General features: G+C 37.2%; 1 protein-coding gene across 7 annotated transcripts in view; it reads right to left on the bottom strand.

The window, feature by feature from the left end:
* Positions 1-424: 424 nt before the first annotated feature.
* Positions 425-17,868, bottom strand: part of LOC127943274 (rab GTPase-activating protein 1-like) — a 75,435-nt gene continuing 57,991 nt past the window's right edge. For 2 of the 7 annotated variants that reach the window (XM_052539606.1, XM_052539607.1), the window contains exons 18-26: positions 17,628-17,669; positions 12,228-12,356; positions 6,491-6,583; positions 4,339-4,449; positions 4,165-4,269; positions 4,002-4,085; positions 2,780-2,851; positions 2,509-2,706; positions 425-1,674 (exon numbers count right to left, since the gene is read on the bottom strand). In XM_052539606.1, coding sequence (XP_052395566.1) covers positions 1,540-1,674; positions 2,509-2,706; positions 2,780-2,851; positions 4,002-4,085; positions 4,165-4,269; positions 4,339-4,449; positions 6,491-6,583; positions 12,228-12,356; positions 17,628-17,669 — 969 coding nt within the window. In that variant the 3' untranslated portion in view covers positions 425-1,539. Of the gene's footprint in view, positions 1,675-2,508; positions 2,707-2,779; positions 2,852-4,001; positions 4,086-4,164; positions 4,270-4,338; positions 4,450-5,681; positions 6,408-6,490; positions 6,584-9,675; positions 11,513-12,227; positions 12,357-13,481; positions 14,625-17,627; positions 17,670-17,868 lie in introns of those variants that run through there. The other 5 variants (XM_052539609.1, XM_052539610.1, XM_052539611.1 and 2 more) reach the window with 5 other exon arrangements.

Below are 17,868 nucleotides of genomic sequence, written 5' to 3'. Positions count from 1 at the left end.
AAAGCGGACTGAGCTCACAACAATTTTAGTGAATATGTACATTTTACACATTCTTGACGTTTAAACGTTCGTCTAACTTTAGGTACGTGTCTAAAGTTAAGTGTCGTGATGCCAGGAAGTCACGCGATAGGACACACTGATGTGTTGTCTCTGGAGGGAATATTCTATCATTTACTAACAGTTCACATAAAAATGATTTTGTTCTGAACGTATGTCTATATTTCACTGAGTCCCGATTCGAGGTCCCCTTAGTGTCTACCCTTGAACTGTCCCATAAAATGAAGTCTATCAGTTCAAAATGTAATATATAAATGCTGAAAAAACAAACAAAGAAATGCTAATATGCAGACTTGAGAAATTAATTACGGTTACTGTTTATTAAACCAAAGGTGTGAATCAAATGAAGCAGACTCGTAGTCAAACATAGGATCAAGAACCAGATATTTACTGTCAGATAGTAATTAGACAGACATCAGCAGGCTGGAACAATGAAAACGGATGAACCGACAATAAACCAGACGCACAGAAGCAATGTCGTCTGTCCTGAAGATTATGATATATAAAAACACCTGTAACCATCCGTAGAAACCCACAGGACAGCACTATTAGTTTATATTCAACTGACATCTCGTTCTTCATTTGTATAATTAGTTTGGCGTCTTTAAATCAGTTTCCATCAGTGTAAATAAAGCGTGGTCACAATATGTTGACTTGTTAGTGTGAATAAGAGCCATGCAGAATATTTCACTTCCCTACTTACAAGGTTATTCATATGGATAGTCTGACGAACAGCAGAGGAAAATGAAGCAAAGATATGGCTTTGAAGTCACACTGACCTAAACGATTCATCTGCACGATCTGGTTTACTTCTGTCCTTAAAAATAATGGGACTCGTTCTTGATTTCTGCATGGCATCAGTCACCGAATGGCTCATGTATACCTGTTAAATAACATAAAATTAGCACTATGAGTGTCTTGGCAGGTCAATATTGTGTGGCCACAACAGCCTTCAGGACGGAGGGAATGTCATGTGATACAAGGTCAATTTGTCTGTGCTTTTCCATATTTGACATTTATAAAGAGCACATTCATATTCAAAATCGTAAAAAATAATGCAACACTTTTCGTTCAGAACTGTACAAGATTCAAATAAAAATCAACATTTAGTTATACACATTTATGACGAAACTTGTTTACTTTTAATAGTTATCAGAATGCAGTATTCCCTCTGAGAAAGAAAAACCCTTTGAATTGTGGTCTAGAGATCGTAGTTTATGTACTTGCTTGTTAGAAATGACTGCGAAAAAATAAACCATCTCTAGAATAATGACTGTTACTGTCCAGTAGGTGGCAGCACAAGCTAACGAAATCATAACAGACTGTTAAGTGTATGTGGAAGTCGTTCATTAGTCCTTGTGAGGGAGCACTGCATTGCCATGTTGGGTTGCTAGTAGTGTTCATTAGAGCTTGTTTTCTACTCCGATTGGCTGAGTTGACGGGTCACGCTCCTCTACCCTTTAGTTGAGCCCTTGGCGAGTCCTACTGGCCCTCTTTGGGCGAGGAGGGCGACTGGTTACTGGCTGAATTCTTGAGGGAGCCCAGTGTTTTACTGAACCAGGAGTTTTTGGCAGCTTGGACCTCAGTCATCAAAACACCCCTCTGATGCTCCAGCTCCTGTTACAGTACACGAAGAAACAAAATTAAAGTAACCGTAAACTGGCATCGCTGCAAACGGCTTATTAAAATATGTAACTCGTTTGCTAAGATTGTTTGCTAAGACATTACAACAGCATTTTAGTGTGACAAAAAAGAAAGAAAGAGGTTATTTACAGGAATAAAGTAAAAGTTTTGAGAATTATTAATACTCGGAAGAAGTCCAAACTACAAGAATAAAGTAAACATTACAAGAACAAAGTCGTAACATTATGAGAATAAAATCATTGCGAGATTTAAATCATAACAAAAATATTAGATTAAAGCAAAATTATGTAAACAGTCAAAACATGAGATTTAAATCCAAAATTAAATTTTGATAAGGTAAAAATAACGTGAACAGTCATAACATCGAAATGTATATCTAATTTGCATAAACTAAACAAAGGATTCATGCAAAAGTATGTGAACAAAGTCATAACGTGATTTAAATCATATTACACGAATAGAGTTGTAACATTACAAGATTATAATAGCAATATTTTGCAAATGAAAACCTACATTTCGAACAAAGTCAGAATTATACAATTCTGAATACTATGGGAAGTCACAAAGAAAAGCAATATCTTTAAAAAACAATGAATTTATTCCCAAAATGTTACAAATTCACTGCTCTCATAATGTTACGACTGTATTCTCATAACGTCAATGTGGCAGTATATTGTAGTAAGATACAAACTATCTATAAAACACTGATTTCAAATGTCTACCTGCTGCTGATGAGTTGATAAGTAGCTGAACAGCATCTATAAATCTATACAGCACTATGTTGTTTTATATGCCGTGACGTCTGACCTGGATCTTGCACTTGGCCTCCACCAGCTGGAGTTTGGTTTGTGCCAGCTCTAGTTCTAGTTCTCTGAGCTGGGCCTTCAGCGAGTCCTTCTCCTCGTCCAGGTCCGTGTCCCGGTTGTCCTGACTCACCGCCGGGATCTGCAGGGGTCCGTCTTTGCTGAACACTTCCCTACAGCGCTCACACGCCATCACTTTAGCCTGAAAGAACAACATCTACTGACTGTCACTGCTCAACGTGTCATATAAGAGTATGCACAGATGATTTACTCACTTTAACTAGATCCAGTTCCTCTTTTGTGGACGCCTGCTGTTTCTCCAGCCTCGTACTTAACTGGGAACATATCTAACGCAAACAGAAAATAAGACTTCAGACCTTATTATAATCTATCTGACACAATAAATACTCAAAGGAGTGTTAATAAGGGTGTAAATTCCTGAGGCAGTTAATTTAGTATAAAATGAGACTCGTAGGTTTTATTAATAGTTTGAATTAGGACTAAATCGATTAATCATGATTAATCCCATCTAAAATAAAAGTTTGTTTACATAATATATGGGTGTGTACTGTGTACATTTATATATAAACACACACACATACATCTACAGTATATACTTAAGAAATATATGTAATATATATATGTAGATTTGTATAAAATAAAAATTAAATATATAATATATAAATTATATATATATATATATATATATATATATATGCAAATATTTTTTCAATTTATTTACATATGTGTTTATATATATATATATATATATATATATATATATATATATATATATACACGGTAAACACCCATATATTTTGTAAACACAGATTTTGGATGTGATTATTTATGATTAATCGACCGCAAATTAGTTGAATATTTTGAGTTTGTTTTAATAATTTTGTTGAATTTTTTAGTAGTATTTTTATATAGTCTTTCGTAATTTTTCAGTTTTAATGTTAGTTATTTTAGTACCTCAAGTTAAACTTAATGAAAATGTTTCCTTTGGAACTAGTAAAAATAAAATACGTTTACGTAAAAAATAAAAAAAATAAATTATATATATATATCATTATTATTATTATCATAAATTATATTATATATATAATTTTTTTTTTGTTATCATTATGAGATTAAAGCGAAATTTCATAAAAAGATCATAATTATGAGATTTAGGGCACAAATGAAAAATAAATTAAGTAAATACAATTACAAAAGTCAAATAATATTTAGAAAATTCCTAATAAAACTCACAAATAATTACAATGGAATTACCAAAAACCTCCCATTACAAATATCCAAATTACAAATTACATTGAATTAAACGTGAAATTAGAATAACCGAAATAATGTTTTATTGTAAAACATATTTCAATAATCTTCAACTCCCTATTTTTTCATTTATTAGAACATATTAATCTTGTCCTGAAGTGAATGTGTGGGGTGTACTTTGAGCATTATGGGATTCCTAGATTTATACGGGACACTGGGACATACTTGTTTATACTCGGCTATGATAGCTGTGGTCTTCTTGATCTCTGACTCCGCTTTCTCCAGCTCTCTTCTGAAGACTTCCTTCAGCTGAAAAGCAAAAACGTTATTGTTCAATCCATAAAGGTGAAACTGAATACTTCAAAGTGTCAGTCCTCGGTCATCGTACCTGTGCCGTCTCCTCCTCTTGCCTTCTCTTCTCCTCCTCGGTCTCTACCAGGCGTTGTTTAGTGTTGAGCAGTTCTTTGTTTAACACATCAGCTTTGTCCTCCGCCTGAAAACACATCACTAATTAACACAAGATTTAAACAAAGGTGAAGTGTGTTAACTAGTGTAGAAATACCTGGTCCAGGTCATTCCTCAGTGCTATCTTGCTGGTCACCAGTTCATGAGCGAGATCATCGTTCTCCTGCTCCAGACGCATGCTGGCCTCCTGCAATCGCCGGTTTTCTCTCTGTAGGGACATAGAGACGGTTCAGTTATTACCTTATGGTGGGGAACTCGTGCAGATTTACAGACAGAGACTGAGAAGACTGCAAGGCCAGCTTTGCACATGCTACAGACTCGAATTCCCCCGATCACTCACATGGAAGCAAAACAAAGGTCTAGGAAATAACATGATTGTGTAAAATCCGCCACTTTGCAAAACATAAATGCAACAAAGTAAAATGGTATATAACAATTTAAATAAATTATTCCATGAGATGCTTTAATATATTTGGACGATTTACATATTCTGTCCTTTACACGGTGTGCTAACCTGGTCAGCATGGAGAGCAAAAAAATGTACAAAGAAAGCAAATTATATATATATATATATATATATATATATATATATATATATATATATATATATATATATATATATATATATATATATATACACACACACACACACACAAAATAAAAATGTAATTTGCAGAGAGATACATAATAAAAATATTAGGGAAAATTTTAAACTAAATTAAATTAATATAGTAATGTATTAATATAGTAAAATATATAGTAAAATAAAATATATAAAATTCTAAAATATTTTATAATAATAGAAAGATGCTAAATAATATAGAAAATAAAAAGAGAATAGAAAATAAAGAGATATCATATTTTTATTCCTTATAATATATATATATATATATATATATATATATAAAATAGTAATGTTAAATATAAAAAAATAAATAAAATTAATTGGAATTAAAATTTATAATTTAACATACAGCCCCCTCCACCCTTAAATAAAAGCAAGAAACATCAAAAAAGCTGCGCATTTACTAAAAAAATAACATAAATGACACTACAGGAGACTAGGAGTCATATTTAACGACAATTATAGATCACGTGCTGATCTAGGCCCAGTATTTCACATCCATTCTTGAGAAATAACACAGTGTGACTCTGCGTTGCCTGATTAGAGAGTTGGCAGAGTCACAGGGAGTCTCCCACCGCCTCACATGACACACATTTCCTTATCAAGAAGAGGAAAGCTGTCATCTGCCTTCCATTTACAAACAAGCACACGCACTCGCATACACACACACACACACACACCGCTGGTTAGGCTGTGCACAGCAGTTGAAGTAACATGGAAAGGCTTGAGGCGATCATTTCAAACGGATCAGAGAGTCGAACACACATGCAGGCAGATGTTAGTAGCCGATGAGCGCTGGTGGGCTGAAGGCTTACCTGCACCGTAGACCCAACCACAGTCAACACTACACCCACAAGAACAAGAACCGCAGAGGCCTTCCCCATCCAGCAGCGACCGACAAATACAACACCGCCTGTCCATGCTCCACCCCCCGCCACAGCTCATTGGTTAAATCGGTGAGTGAGGGAATCTCATTGGTTAGTTAGTTGAGTGAGGGAGAGGGTAAACAGGAAGTGACAGCAAGGAAACCACTGTGTAATGGAGCTTCCTTTAATAGTATGGTTAGTTTTTCAACATTACACGATGCTTGTGAAAGCACATTTATTTCCATTTGAATGTCAAAATGATAGCTTAGGATTACACAATTTTTTTTTCATATGAACAGCATAAATCTAAAAATGTAAAAAAAGAATAATACATTCAATAAACACGATCAAAAAAAGCCTTACATTTCAGTTGATGTAAACATGAGACTCAAATATGCTAAAAAAACAAACAACCAAAAAGCTGCATGTTAGCTGCTCTGTGTTTTATGATAAAAAAAATAAACATGGCACTTAAATTAACAACAAAAAAAAGTCACTTTTCCTTCATAAAAATATCAAAAAAATAAATTATTTAAAATAACAATAATTATATAAAATAATTATAAAATAACAGCCGTACAAAACAAGAATCTACAATGCGAGCGAGCGTTTTTCTCGTTCCCTGAGCCGAACAGAGTCTGTGGTTTCCAGTGCGGCCCGTTACACAGTCCTGAACTGAGACAGAGTGAGATGAAGATGAATGTAGGAGGTGAAGATGAGGACTAGAGGAGGCGGAGCTAAATCAGGTTCTTTCTTACCTGATATCGGTCTATAGGGTCTTCCTGCTGCAGCTGGCTCTCTCTCAGAGACTGATACTCCTTCTCAAACTTCTTTAGCTTCTTTGTTGGCACCTGAGGAAGAAAGGAAATCAGAGATCAGGTCTGAAAAATGTATACCAGTAGATATAACAAGACAATCAGCACTGTCATTATGTCATTTTTACAAATGTTTGGGACATTAATTGATAAAATGTATAATTGGCAAAATATGTTAAATGTATTAAAATGTATATTTGAGGAACGGCTGAATGGTTAGAACATTAAACCTTGATAATATTAATACATACCAATAATAATAAATTTGAATCTGCTTTGTATTGATATTATATACAAAATAATAGACACACAGACACAGACAGACAAGATAGACTAGATAGACTAGACAAGATAAACGCTCTCCCTCTCTTGCGCTCTCTCGCGCTCTCTCTCTCTCTCTCTCTCTCTGTCATAGACACACTGATTTAAAAACACATGCAAATTATAAACTTTCACTCTATGACGGTTAAGCTGTGCAAATAATCCGCTAATCACATTCGTCAAGAGCCGGTGTGCAGTTGGCCCATACAGGTAATGAATAACGGATCAACTACGACAGCCTACATCACACATCCTGGGATGTGACTATCGTGGATTCGTACATCGCGATATCGATGCTTAAACGACACATTGTGCAGCCCTAACTCACACAGACAGACAGACAGACAGACATACAGACACACAGAGACAGACAGACAGACAGGATTGACAGAGACAGACAGGACAGATAGACAGACAGAGACAGACAGACAGACACACACACACACACAGACAGACAGACAAGATAGACAAACTACAGACTACACACACACACACACACACACACAAAATAGATTATTTTCTCACACATCTGTTAAGTTAATAATCAAGAAACATCATTGTGCAGCACTATGAACTTCAAAAACAAAACCGACACAAGCCTTTCCTAAATTTCCGTAACAACAAAAAATCTAAACCCCAAACCGTTTGTATCAGGAGCCTTTAAAAGCAAAGTGCTCATGTTGGTTGCTATGTTGGCACATCCAGAGTTAGCACGGAGTCTCTGAGGGAGGAGTGTGCTCAGTCAAGCCAGTCCTGAGGGGATCTCTTCTTTAGGGTTTACTGCCGCTTTACTGCATGAGACTTTGTTTATTACAATCTTCATTCAGCAAGACTGGGATCAGTCTTCATAAAGCCTTTCATAATTAGTTTCTTCATTTGAGTTTGAAACTGCTCACACAGAAAGCAGAAATGTTTACTGCCAACCAGCACAGCATTTTGAAGCCAAACAAACAGGCGTTTGGGGTTTCCACACAACATACTTGCAAAAAGTGAAGCATATCAACAGTGTTCTCACTTGAGAAAGTCATTTCATTTCTCCCAAATTCTGTTTCCGATTTATTCTGGTCTTACACACACAAAAGGAGCCTTTTTTCTTATCTGTAACGACATCAGTTCTTCTGAACAACAGCTCATTGTTGAGTTTAACTCACAGCACCTTACAGTGCATTTGACCTCTGACCTCAGGATGAGGATCATCGGAGCGAGAAACTGACACACCACTTGTGTTATCACTGAAGACATAATGGCACTGGAGGCTTGTTTTTGGGACCGCAGCTGTAACGATGACAAGGCAAAAGCTTGTGCTTGGGTAAGCGTACGTCTCTTCCTGTGAAAAAAAAGGCTTCAAACAGCTACCTTTGCCTTTCTACTGCGGCACAAAGTGTTCGTTGTGCTGTTTGAGGAATGTGAACATGATACAAAATCTTTAGAGCACAGTGAACGAGGCGGATAAGGAAACAATTGATAACATCAGGACAAGGAAAAAGAGAAAAGAGGGAATACAGTTGCTAGGTGGTTGTTAAGGTGTTCTGCATGGTTGCTAGGGGGGTGGGTAGTTGCTAGGCAGACGGTACACTATTCTGGGTGGTTTTTAAGGAAATCTGCGTGTTTTGTTTTGTTTTGGGTGGTTGCTAGGGAGATCTGTATGGTTGCTAGGTAGATGCTATGGTGTTCTGGCTGGTTGTTAGGTGGTTTTTAGAGAATTCTGGGAGGTTACTAGAAGAAAAAAAAAACTGATACTCTGATGTCTAAATATCTCTTAGAAAGTCAATTTTATCGCTCATCAGACAAACATCATCGTCCGCCAGATGAAATGCGCCAAAGTTTAATACTTAAGATTAGGGTTAGAGATTCTTTATAGAAAAAAAAGGAAGTGTAAATAGGAATAAGCATCAGACTATTAATCACACAGTCGTGCAGATAGAGGCCAGCCATCATTAGATGAAGAGATCTTAAATGAACACTCAGCCCGGATGTGTTGCGTAGAAACAGACCACAAAATGACAGGTTGAGATTGCACAACCAACATGGAAGTCAAGCTCTCGGCACCAACGTTCATTCGGTTTAACACTCACAGTCATATACATATGGAAAGTTCATCCAGTAGGTTTCACCTCAACAAAAGTGGTTGGTGTAAATGACGTTTTTGTATACACTCAAAACACCTACATGGGTACGAATGAGTAGCTGATCTTTATTTTCCATTCACGTTGACATTAACAGCACACGTTGTTTCCTACAAACGTGAATATACACAAACGGAAACATCTCGATACCAGAATGAGTGATTTCCTATCATCTTTTACAGCTAAAAAATGGCCACAGAACTGTTTTACACTAAACTACAAATGGCAAATACGTAAAACCGGCAAACCTTCATTTTGATTCATCGGATTTGTCAAACCAGTGCGATTGCCAGTGACTGGACAATGTTTGAATATTCAGGTCACTAGGCTCATCTGAGTATTCAAAACATCTACTTGAGGAAAAGGAGAGTCATAACATGCAAAATTGCATTAGGCTGGCAACCAATTGCTTGCTACTAAACACAACGTTCATCATCTTACCAGCGCGCACACACACACACACACACACACACAGTATTTTCAGCTCCAAGTTGGCATTCCTTGGAATAAAGACATAATGGGGAAAATTGTAGAGCCCTGAAACTTCATTACAGGACATTTCTCACAGAGCAGAAAGCGTTAGACGGTATCAAACCAATAAGCTCAGAGAGCACAACAAGACTAGATGATGTTCTTGTCGATTCCTGAAAGCAGAAACCACCGTTTTTGAATGAGACTCACCACCGGTTTGGGTTTGGAGTCAGCCACCAGACGGGCGAAGAAATCCTCCTCGTTGATCTGATTGATAACATGAGCGTCGTACGCCACCGTTATCGACACTTCCTGCATCATCTTGGCAAAGTTTCTGCGAGGAGCACTGAGCGAGACAGGTGTGTTTTGAGAAACAAGGGAGGGAGGGAGGAGGAAATGAGGAGGAGAAAGCTGAAAAATCTGTCGAGACCAGCTGACAAGTTTCTTTACAGATGAGAGCCGGCCCCTTGAGGCGGGAAATAAACACGGGGGGGATGGACCACAGAGGAACACACTCTCGCTCTTGCATAAACACCTGGTTTTGTCTTCCAAGGATCGTGTATCCTGCTTCAATTCCTCCAAAGAGAAGAAACTCTGTTTGTCTGCCAACTTGCTAAACTGCAAAAAGAGTTGTGCAGTGATGACACTTAGTCTCAAGGACTGTGGTAGTTACCACTGGAAATATGAAGAGCCAGACAAGCGGAAAAGGTTTTTCAGACATGCTAAATGGGGTCTTCTAACTCCCCTGGTGATTCTCTCTTAAACTTCTCATCGGGCCTCGTTTTTCCTCCCAAGAGAAATAAAGTGGGTTTGTTCCTGGTTTAATAAGTATCCAAATACAAACATCTACAAGCCGAGGACTCGAGATGCCATGTGGTCAGAGTTCTCCAAGGCTGATTCCTCTAAGCTGTTTCCACTCTCAAAGTACGTCTTCTTTCGATTAAGTCCTCTTTCAGTATCAAGAGGATGTGAAATCTGGAATTCGGCTCGTAATCCACAGAGTGGGAAGTTCGTACAGCTTGTGCTTTCGATGCAAGCAGGTGCCTTTGAATTCCATCACCCTGTAAGCGTATTACCCCCGGAGACTAGATCCTCTTTAAATTCACACCATTTCAAAGAGAAAAAACCACTCTGCATTTCCTCTCTTGCACATGTGATTGGAAACGTCTGGGATCACTGTTGGAAGAAGCAATCTGTGCACAGCTTCATGGTCTGTGTGTGGCGTCTGGTGTCCAGGTCTGATATGGAGATACGGCAACAAGGCTTCCTGTCCTTGCTACACAGTCTCCTCCCTCACAGTTGTCTCATAAAACAAGTAAACTCGACATCCAAGTGGCAGAATCTTCTAGGAATTAACAAGATCAGAGACGGTGAGGATAAAAATAACAGTTTTGAGGTCGAATGGCAGTCTAAACGTCTTTATTCGTCCATTTTTAGCGTCGATTTTTGATGAAACATCTCATTGATCTGCTCTCCTGTCTGTCTTTCACTTTTGTTTGCATAAGATAAAGAGGAAAGTGTGACTAAGTACACACACGAACATGGGCGCCAATGAGGCGTGGTCAACGCAGATGCTGGCAGCAATGACGGTGCAGAACTCATTTACATGGGCAAAACACCACTTGGCAAGATGTCGAGAAAATCCAGTTGAAAAAATAAGAAGAATCAGCTTATGCTTATGGTCTTCTCTCCAAAGGAGCAATAACAACAGACCTGGGCAAATCGCAAGTAGTCCAAATGAAGTCTAAGTCAGGTATAAACACATTCTTCCCGTTTGGGTGTGGAGGAGACGTGGATTAAAAGGGTGCATGGAGGTGGGTGTGGATTGTAGGGAGTTGAAAGTGCCATATAAAGGAAAAACAATGGATAATGATCCTACAGACACATGATTCAGGCATAAAATGAAGCTGCTCTCTTTCTGCTGATTTGTTGATGAATGCACCTGTTACATCACCTCACTCAGGTGCTGCTTTCCCACAGAGTGATTCTCCCTTCTCTGGTTTCTCATTTCTCCCTCGCTGGGTCCTAATATCTGCCAAATTCATGGTTCTCTGTCCAGTCACATAGAATAAACAACATAGCACAGTGCACAAGACACTTAAAAAAAAGTAGGGAGTATGGTACACAGAGTCAATCTAATTAAAATATATTTGGGACATGCTTCGCCCCCCACCCGAAATGCAAACTCAACATCACACAAATAAATAAATACCACCCCTCCTCCAACAAAAATAGAAAAAGTCTTGTGGAATGGGTTTGAGGCAGAGAATTGTGGGTATTTATCCTTGAGTCTTAACTCCACCTTGACTCAATGGAGTCTTGAAACGCAGACAAGGTCTCTGCATTCTGTGAATAACTGTAAGCTAGCTTTGTGGTGTAGCGCCTCACATTTCTCAAACAATGCAAAAGTGACCTGGGATTACATAATTAACTCTTTCAACATTAGTGCATAGGGTTCCACCCATTTCATCATCCGCCATAAATCCAACTGAACAGACAACTAAAAGCACACCTCAGCACTATAAGCCAAGCAATTTGAAAACTCATTCATTTTCAAAGCACAAACAAACAAGAAGTAGATAAATCATTAAAACATTCAAATAAAAAATAATATTTATGGTTGGTTTTTTGTTTAAAATCAACAGAATTCATGTTACCGACACTAAACTGATAGAAAAAGAAAGGCTAAAACAAAATGATATATATTAAGAAATGCCCAGTTTCTGACAGTGCCTTAAAAGAGGTTTGGAGTTGTTTCTTACCTTGATATTGCAAGCTTGCTCCATCAGACGCTGAGCATTCTCTGCCGCCCTGTAGCGTTTTGGGAGCTGGACCCGGAAAAATTTCAGCGCACCCTCAAAGTCGGCTTGAAGCAAGTCTTCCTTGGAGGTCTGCATGCAAACAGAAAAACAGAACTGGTTTAGGGTCATTTCAGTAAAATTAACCTGATAAAATACCTGAAGAGGAACTTGCTATGTGATTATTTTCCTCATTTATGTTTGCATTGGCCTTTTGTGAACCTGACAAAGCCACATGACAGATGTTATGTTGCTTGAGCATAAATCAGATATTTAAATCCATCTATCGAATCACAACAAGAGTAAGACTAAGATTTGCACAGTACAACTTCATTTCTCCCAATACTGAAAAACTGCCCAATAGTGAAAAGCTAATTATTACTTTTATTCTATAGCCAAAATAACTAATAATATTAAACCAAATGTTAATCTGCACTTTGCAAACAAAAAAAGAAAATAATTATACATTAAAAGTAAAAAATAATGCATTGTTTCCTGCAACTGAACTTAAACATAAAAACAAAATTAACATGTATGCTACATGTAAACCTAAGGCATCAAAGCATGTTTATTTAATTAAATATATCATAACATTTATATAATAAAACTGCTTTGTGTGCTGCAAGTTCACTTAAGGATTACAGTTAATACATACACGCATAAAAGCACCTTAATTTTTTTATATGCTGCAGGTTAAGGCATTAAATAAATAAAAAAAACAACCAAAAGTACATTAAAAATAAAAAAGAAAAGTTTATATGTAAGTGAATTAGGGCATCAAAGCATTCTTAAAAAACAAACAAACGAATAAAACCATTTTAAAATAAAAAGAACATGCTGAGTGAACGCAAGTCATCAAAAGCATTATCAATAAAATATAATAAATATACAAACAAACAAATTAATTAATAACTAAAAACATTAAAAATAAAAATTAAATAATTTGTATGCTGCAAGTGAACTTAAGGTATTAAAGAACTACATACATTTAAAACAAAAGTTTTTAAATACAAAAGGCATCAATGCATTATTAATAAAATATATAAATAAAAATGTCTCACTGATACTGTTATAATAAAGTAACACTTTGAAACAAAATTGCCTTCAACAGAATGACAAATAAATGCCAGCTACACGCTTCCTACATAAACACATACAAAGGCCACACATGAGCCACATATAAACACACATAACATTTCTGCAGCAGCTGCCCCTCACCGCCAGCAGTCGGGGCACAAACAGGCGGTGACCCATGCCCAGCAACCCCATGACTCTATCAGTACAGTCATTGACCAGCCCACCCTTGTCCTCTCCTGCGCCCCCTTCCTCCAGCCTCAGCACAGCAGGTGGTATCTGAGCCCATAGAGGCGCTGAAGTCAAGTCTCTCTCTGGGGTCAAAGGTGAAAGAGACTCTTGGGCTCCTTGGGAATCCCCAGCATCGTCCTCCCATGGAGGCTCTGGGGCTGACTTGGAGTCAGCCACGTTGATGTAACAAGACGGTGTCCAATCTTGGGAAACCTAGTCCAGGCAGTTGATTCGGTAGCGCAAAAGCAGTCTCTGCAAATGTGACGGTGTCATTCGATCATGATTCGACAAGCCTGAGTATGTGGCATCAAAAACTGGAGAGCAGATTCACACTTGCATTGATCCATTTTGGCTCTGCAATGTAAACAATATCGGAGACCACGCCTAGTTTAAAAGACGCTAGAACCAAAGCAAACCGAAAGTGGTTTGACATGCTTCAACGAAGAAATACGCTTCCATTCTGGTTTATCATTGGCCGGCTCCTCCCGAAATCCCAAATTTGCAATTTGTTGCCTGGCAACAGGCAGGAGGAGAGTCGCGTGGTGCTGTTGAGACAGACAACGTGCGGCACGTCTTCTGTGTTTTGCTCGTCTTTAAAGGGTCTCGAATCAAGGTGGAAACAAGACGAAGTTGAGTCGTCGTCATGTAGATTCTGTAAAGTCGGAGTCAAGCTATTTCCTTGTTCTTGTTCAGTCGAGAGTCTGCCAGCTCCGTCATCCTGTCGAGGTCCAGAACTATCCAAAAGGTGCCAGAACGTCCAAGTGTGGGATGAAGGAAGCGAGATGCGAGACTGGGTGGAGGCTGTGGTATTCTCATCCTCCGGCCTTCGCTACTCCAGCTCCAGTGGCTTCTGTGCTTTGCTTTCCAACAGCAGGGAAAGACGTGGAGAGAGAGATGCTCACAGAGATGCTGTCGATGCTAGAAAAGGTGGCAGAGTGGTGGAAAGGGAGGAGGAGAGGAAGATAGGAGGGGCATTGCGAGGGAACAGGAAACCATGGACGAATGGACAGTGGACATGGCCGAGGCTCCAATGCAACTCATGCTAAATGCTAATTGCTGCTGGATGCTCGCTAAAGGAACGGACAGGGGCACATGTGGAGAAACAGAGCGCGAGATGGAGGGGTGTGGAGAGGGAGAGAGAGAGAGAGAGAGAGAGAGAGAGAGAGAGAGAGAGAGAGAGGAGGAGGAGGGGGTTTGGGAGCCTTCGGGGAGAATGTCGTAATGGTTAGCCAATAGGAGCGAGGCAGTGCACCCCCCTCTAGCTCCTCTCTGTCTCTATTAATGTACATCTCTTGCTTCCTCACACGCACATTCACATCAACTTCTGTCCACCTGATTCCACCGGTTTCTTCAGTTTCAATTTAAACTGGTGGGAAAATAGGAGAACACGCAAACAATAATATTTCTTTATTTCACTAGCATTACAATTTAATCGGTGAGCAAAATACAAAAAACACACATTGACAAAACCTGTCAAGAAAACGATTTATATTAGACCAAAAAATAGAAAGGATTTTAATTTTTTACTTTAAGAAAATAGCTAAAAAAATAATAGTATATTATTTGTTCAAGAGATTTGCTCGAAGACAAAAATAAATAAATAAATAAGTAATACTGGATTATAGTAAAAAAAATATAATCAGAATGGCAACTGAGAAAAATGTTTGAAAATAACATTCAGATGCATTAGGACAATGTGTTCATATTTAGTTTTTTTGTTATAATTTATATTTTATATTATATTTATATTGAATATAGATAAATACATAAATATATATATATATATATATATATATATGTATATATATATATATATATATATATATATATACACATTTCCACACACATTTCCATGTGGGCACCAGTAATACTTTATATAAAAAAAAAAAAAAACCGACTAAACAGTCATCAAATATATTATTGGGTTCTCGGAGCCAAAGCGCAGTGGCTTTTGAGAATTTTTCTATTTAAAAAAACAAAACAATACAAAACAAAAAATTTTGTCAGTTGGGCCTATTTAGACACAAATATAAAAATATAAGATCAGATGATTTATCAAGCCATATTTATATTTAGATACATATGTAAGGCAGGAGGCCATGTGACAGAAAAAATACTATATGTGTGTGTATAAATGAATGAATGAAAGAATGAATATATATATACACACACACACACACACACACACACACATATATATATATATATACATACATACATACATACATACACACACACACACACACACACACACACACACACGTATATGGAACAAAAGGAACAAAGCTGGAAACAAAAATTTAAGTGAGTATAAAAAAAATCCTACACACTTGTGTTTAAACATGCACCTAAGGAGTGAAGGCACACGTATTTGTAAAGCGCTTTTCACAATACACATTGTTTTGCAACAATATAAATAATGACATGAGAGGACATTTGTCATAAGTAACTACGTAAAACATTGTTGGTCTTCAACATGACAAATTATATAATCATGCTTGTGTAAATCTAGTCTAGTACATCTAATCTCCCTGAGATGTGAGGTTTCACTACAAAAACCTTCATAGTTCCTCTTCAATAAACACCTGGAGCTGGCAAAGCTTTAAAAAGAAACCAGAGAACCTTATTCTGGTTCTCACATCTAGTGTAATTACAGAAAAGGGAAGTGAAGTATTTCTTCACATTAAATCAGTGGATATGTCCGTATCTCCTCCATAGGTTAGCTCAGACACATTCAGGGCAGCGCAGTCCGCTCTAGCTCTAGCTCCATTTTGTCATTCTGCCATTGCAGCTTACACAAAGGTGTGGCATTGTGGATGAAGCTAATGTATTTGTGCTGAGAATGCTGTTGGAAAGCTTTGCAGCCGATAATGACAAACTGCCCTTTGAATCGTAATGGAAGCTGAATATATTCAAAACCACTAATAGAAACTAGCAAAATACTTGGTGGTTATAGGTGGATTTTGTTCCGAAAAGTATTAAAAAAACCCATTTTTTTTCCCCAAATGTGATCTGTAACTGTATTATAGTCCTAATGCATCACGAACAGTGCTGTATTAATACAGCTATAGTGGCATTACTGGGTTAATGACCCACAGCTGCATACTGTGTCATCCATCGTGCTGTTGATGATCAATAACACCACAACAACAAACCCAAACGCATGCATACATCACTCGGACAGCAGCCATATGGCTCAGATCAACTTTCTTATTAGTTTGTGTTAACGAGCCAATGCATCTAATGAAAAGAAAGATGCCATTTGCGGTTAGAAAAGTGTGCAGGAAAAATGATAAATTGAGGTTATTTCCTGTTTACACAGCACCTCCTAACCAATGTCTCTATGTGTAGAGAGTGTGTGTGTGTCTGTGTGTGTGTGTGTGTATATGTGTGTGTGTGTGTGTGTGTGTGTGTGTATGTATATATATATATATATATATATATATATATATATATTTAATTTTATCAGTTTCTTTTTTAACATTACTCATAGCAAAACCTATGAAACAGAAATATCTGAACATCTGCATGCAAAGATTTGGATGAAAAAATAAGGCAATATTTCTTCTGACCAGCAGAGGGACACACACTCAATAGTTTCCTTTTTTACCTGAGGAGCTGTGGTACTAAAAACATTTCACACATATTTGATTTTAACATATGAAATTCATTACTTAATTCATTACTCGTCACTTGGTAAATACAATTTAAACTACTGAGATGTGTTTTCAGTCGTTTTAAAATAAAGCAGAAATAAAAACAAAATTACGTGAATGAAAATTTGAAATAATGTTGAAGTATTAAAATGACTAAAACTGGAAAAAAATAAAGCTATGAAGAAAAAACTAATAAATATGATAAATGACATCAAAATTATTACATTTAAAATAAAAATGAACAATTTACTTAAAATAAAAATAAAAACTAAACAAATACTAATAATACAAAGATAATTCAAATTATTATCAAAAATTACTTTCCCCTAACTTCCCCATCCTGTAAACCACAGTTGAGAATTTCCCAGATTTTTCGGAAATATATCATGGTGAGGTGCAGTACCTTCAGAAGAGCCAGCGCCACATTGAAGATGATGTTCAACCCCTGTGAAGACAATGAAACACAAAAATGACATACACAGAATCATATCTTTGAGAAAGTCAAACTGCCTGGAAGTGCAAAACGCACATACAAAGGTGTTTTACTGTAATAAAGACGATACAATTTCATTTAAATGGTTCGTAGGAGCTGTAATGCTGTCTTTGCGCTCTACTAACGATGGGAATGTCGAGCGCATTTGCAT

Source organism: Carassius gibelio, chromosome A22 (genome assembly GCF_023724105.1).
Source record: "Carassius gibelio isolate Cgi1373 ecotype wild population from Czech Republic chromosome A22, carGib1.2-hapl.c, whole genome shotgun sequence".
Lineage (NCBI taxonomy): Eukaryota > Metazoa > Chordata > Actinopteri > Cypriniformes > Cyprinidae > Carassius > Carassius gibelio.
This window is presented reverse-complemented; position numbering and strand designations above follow the sequence as displayed.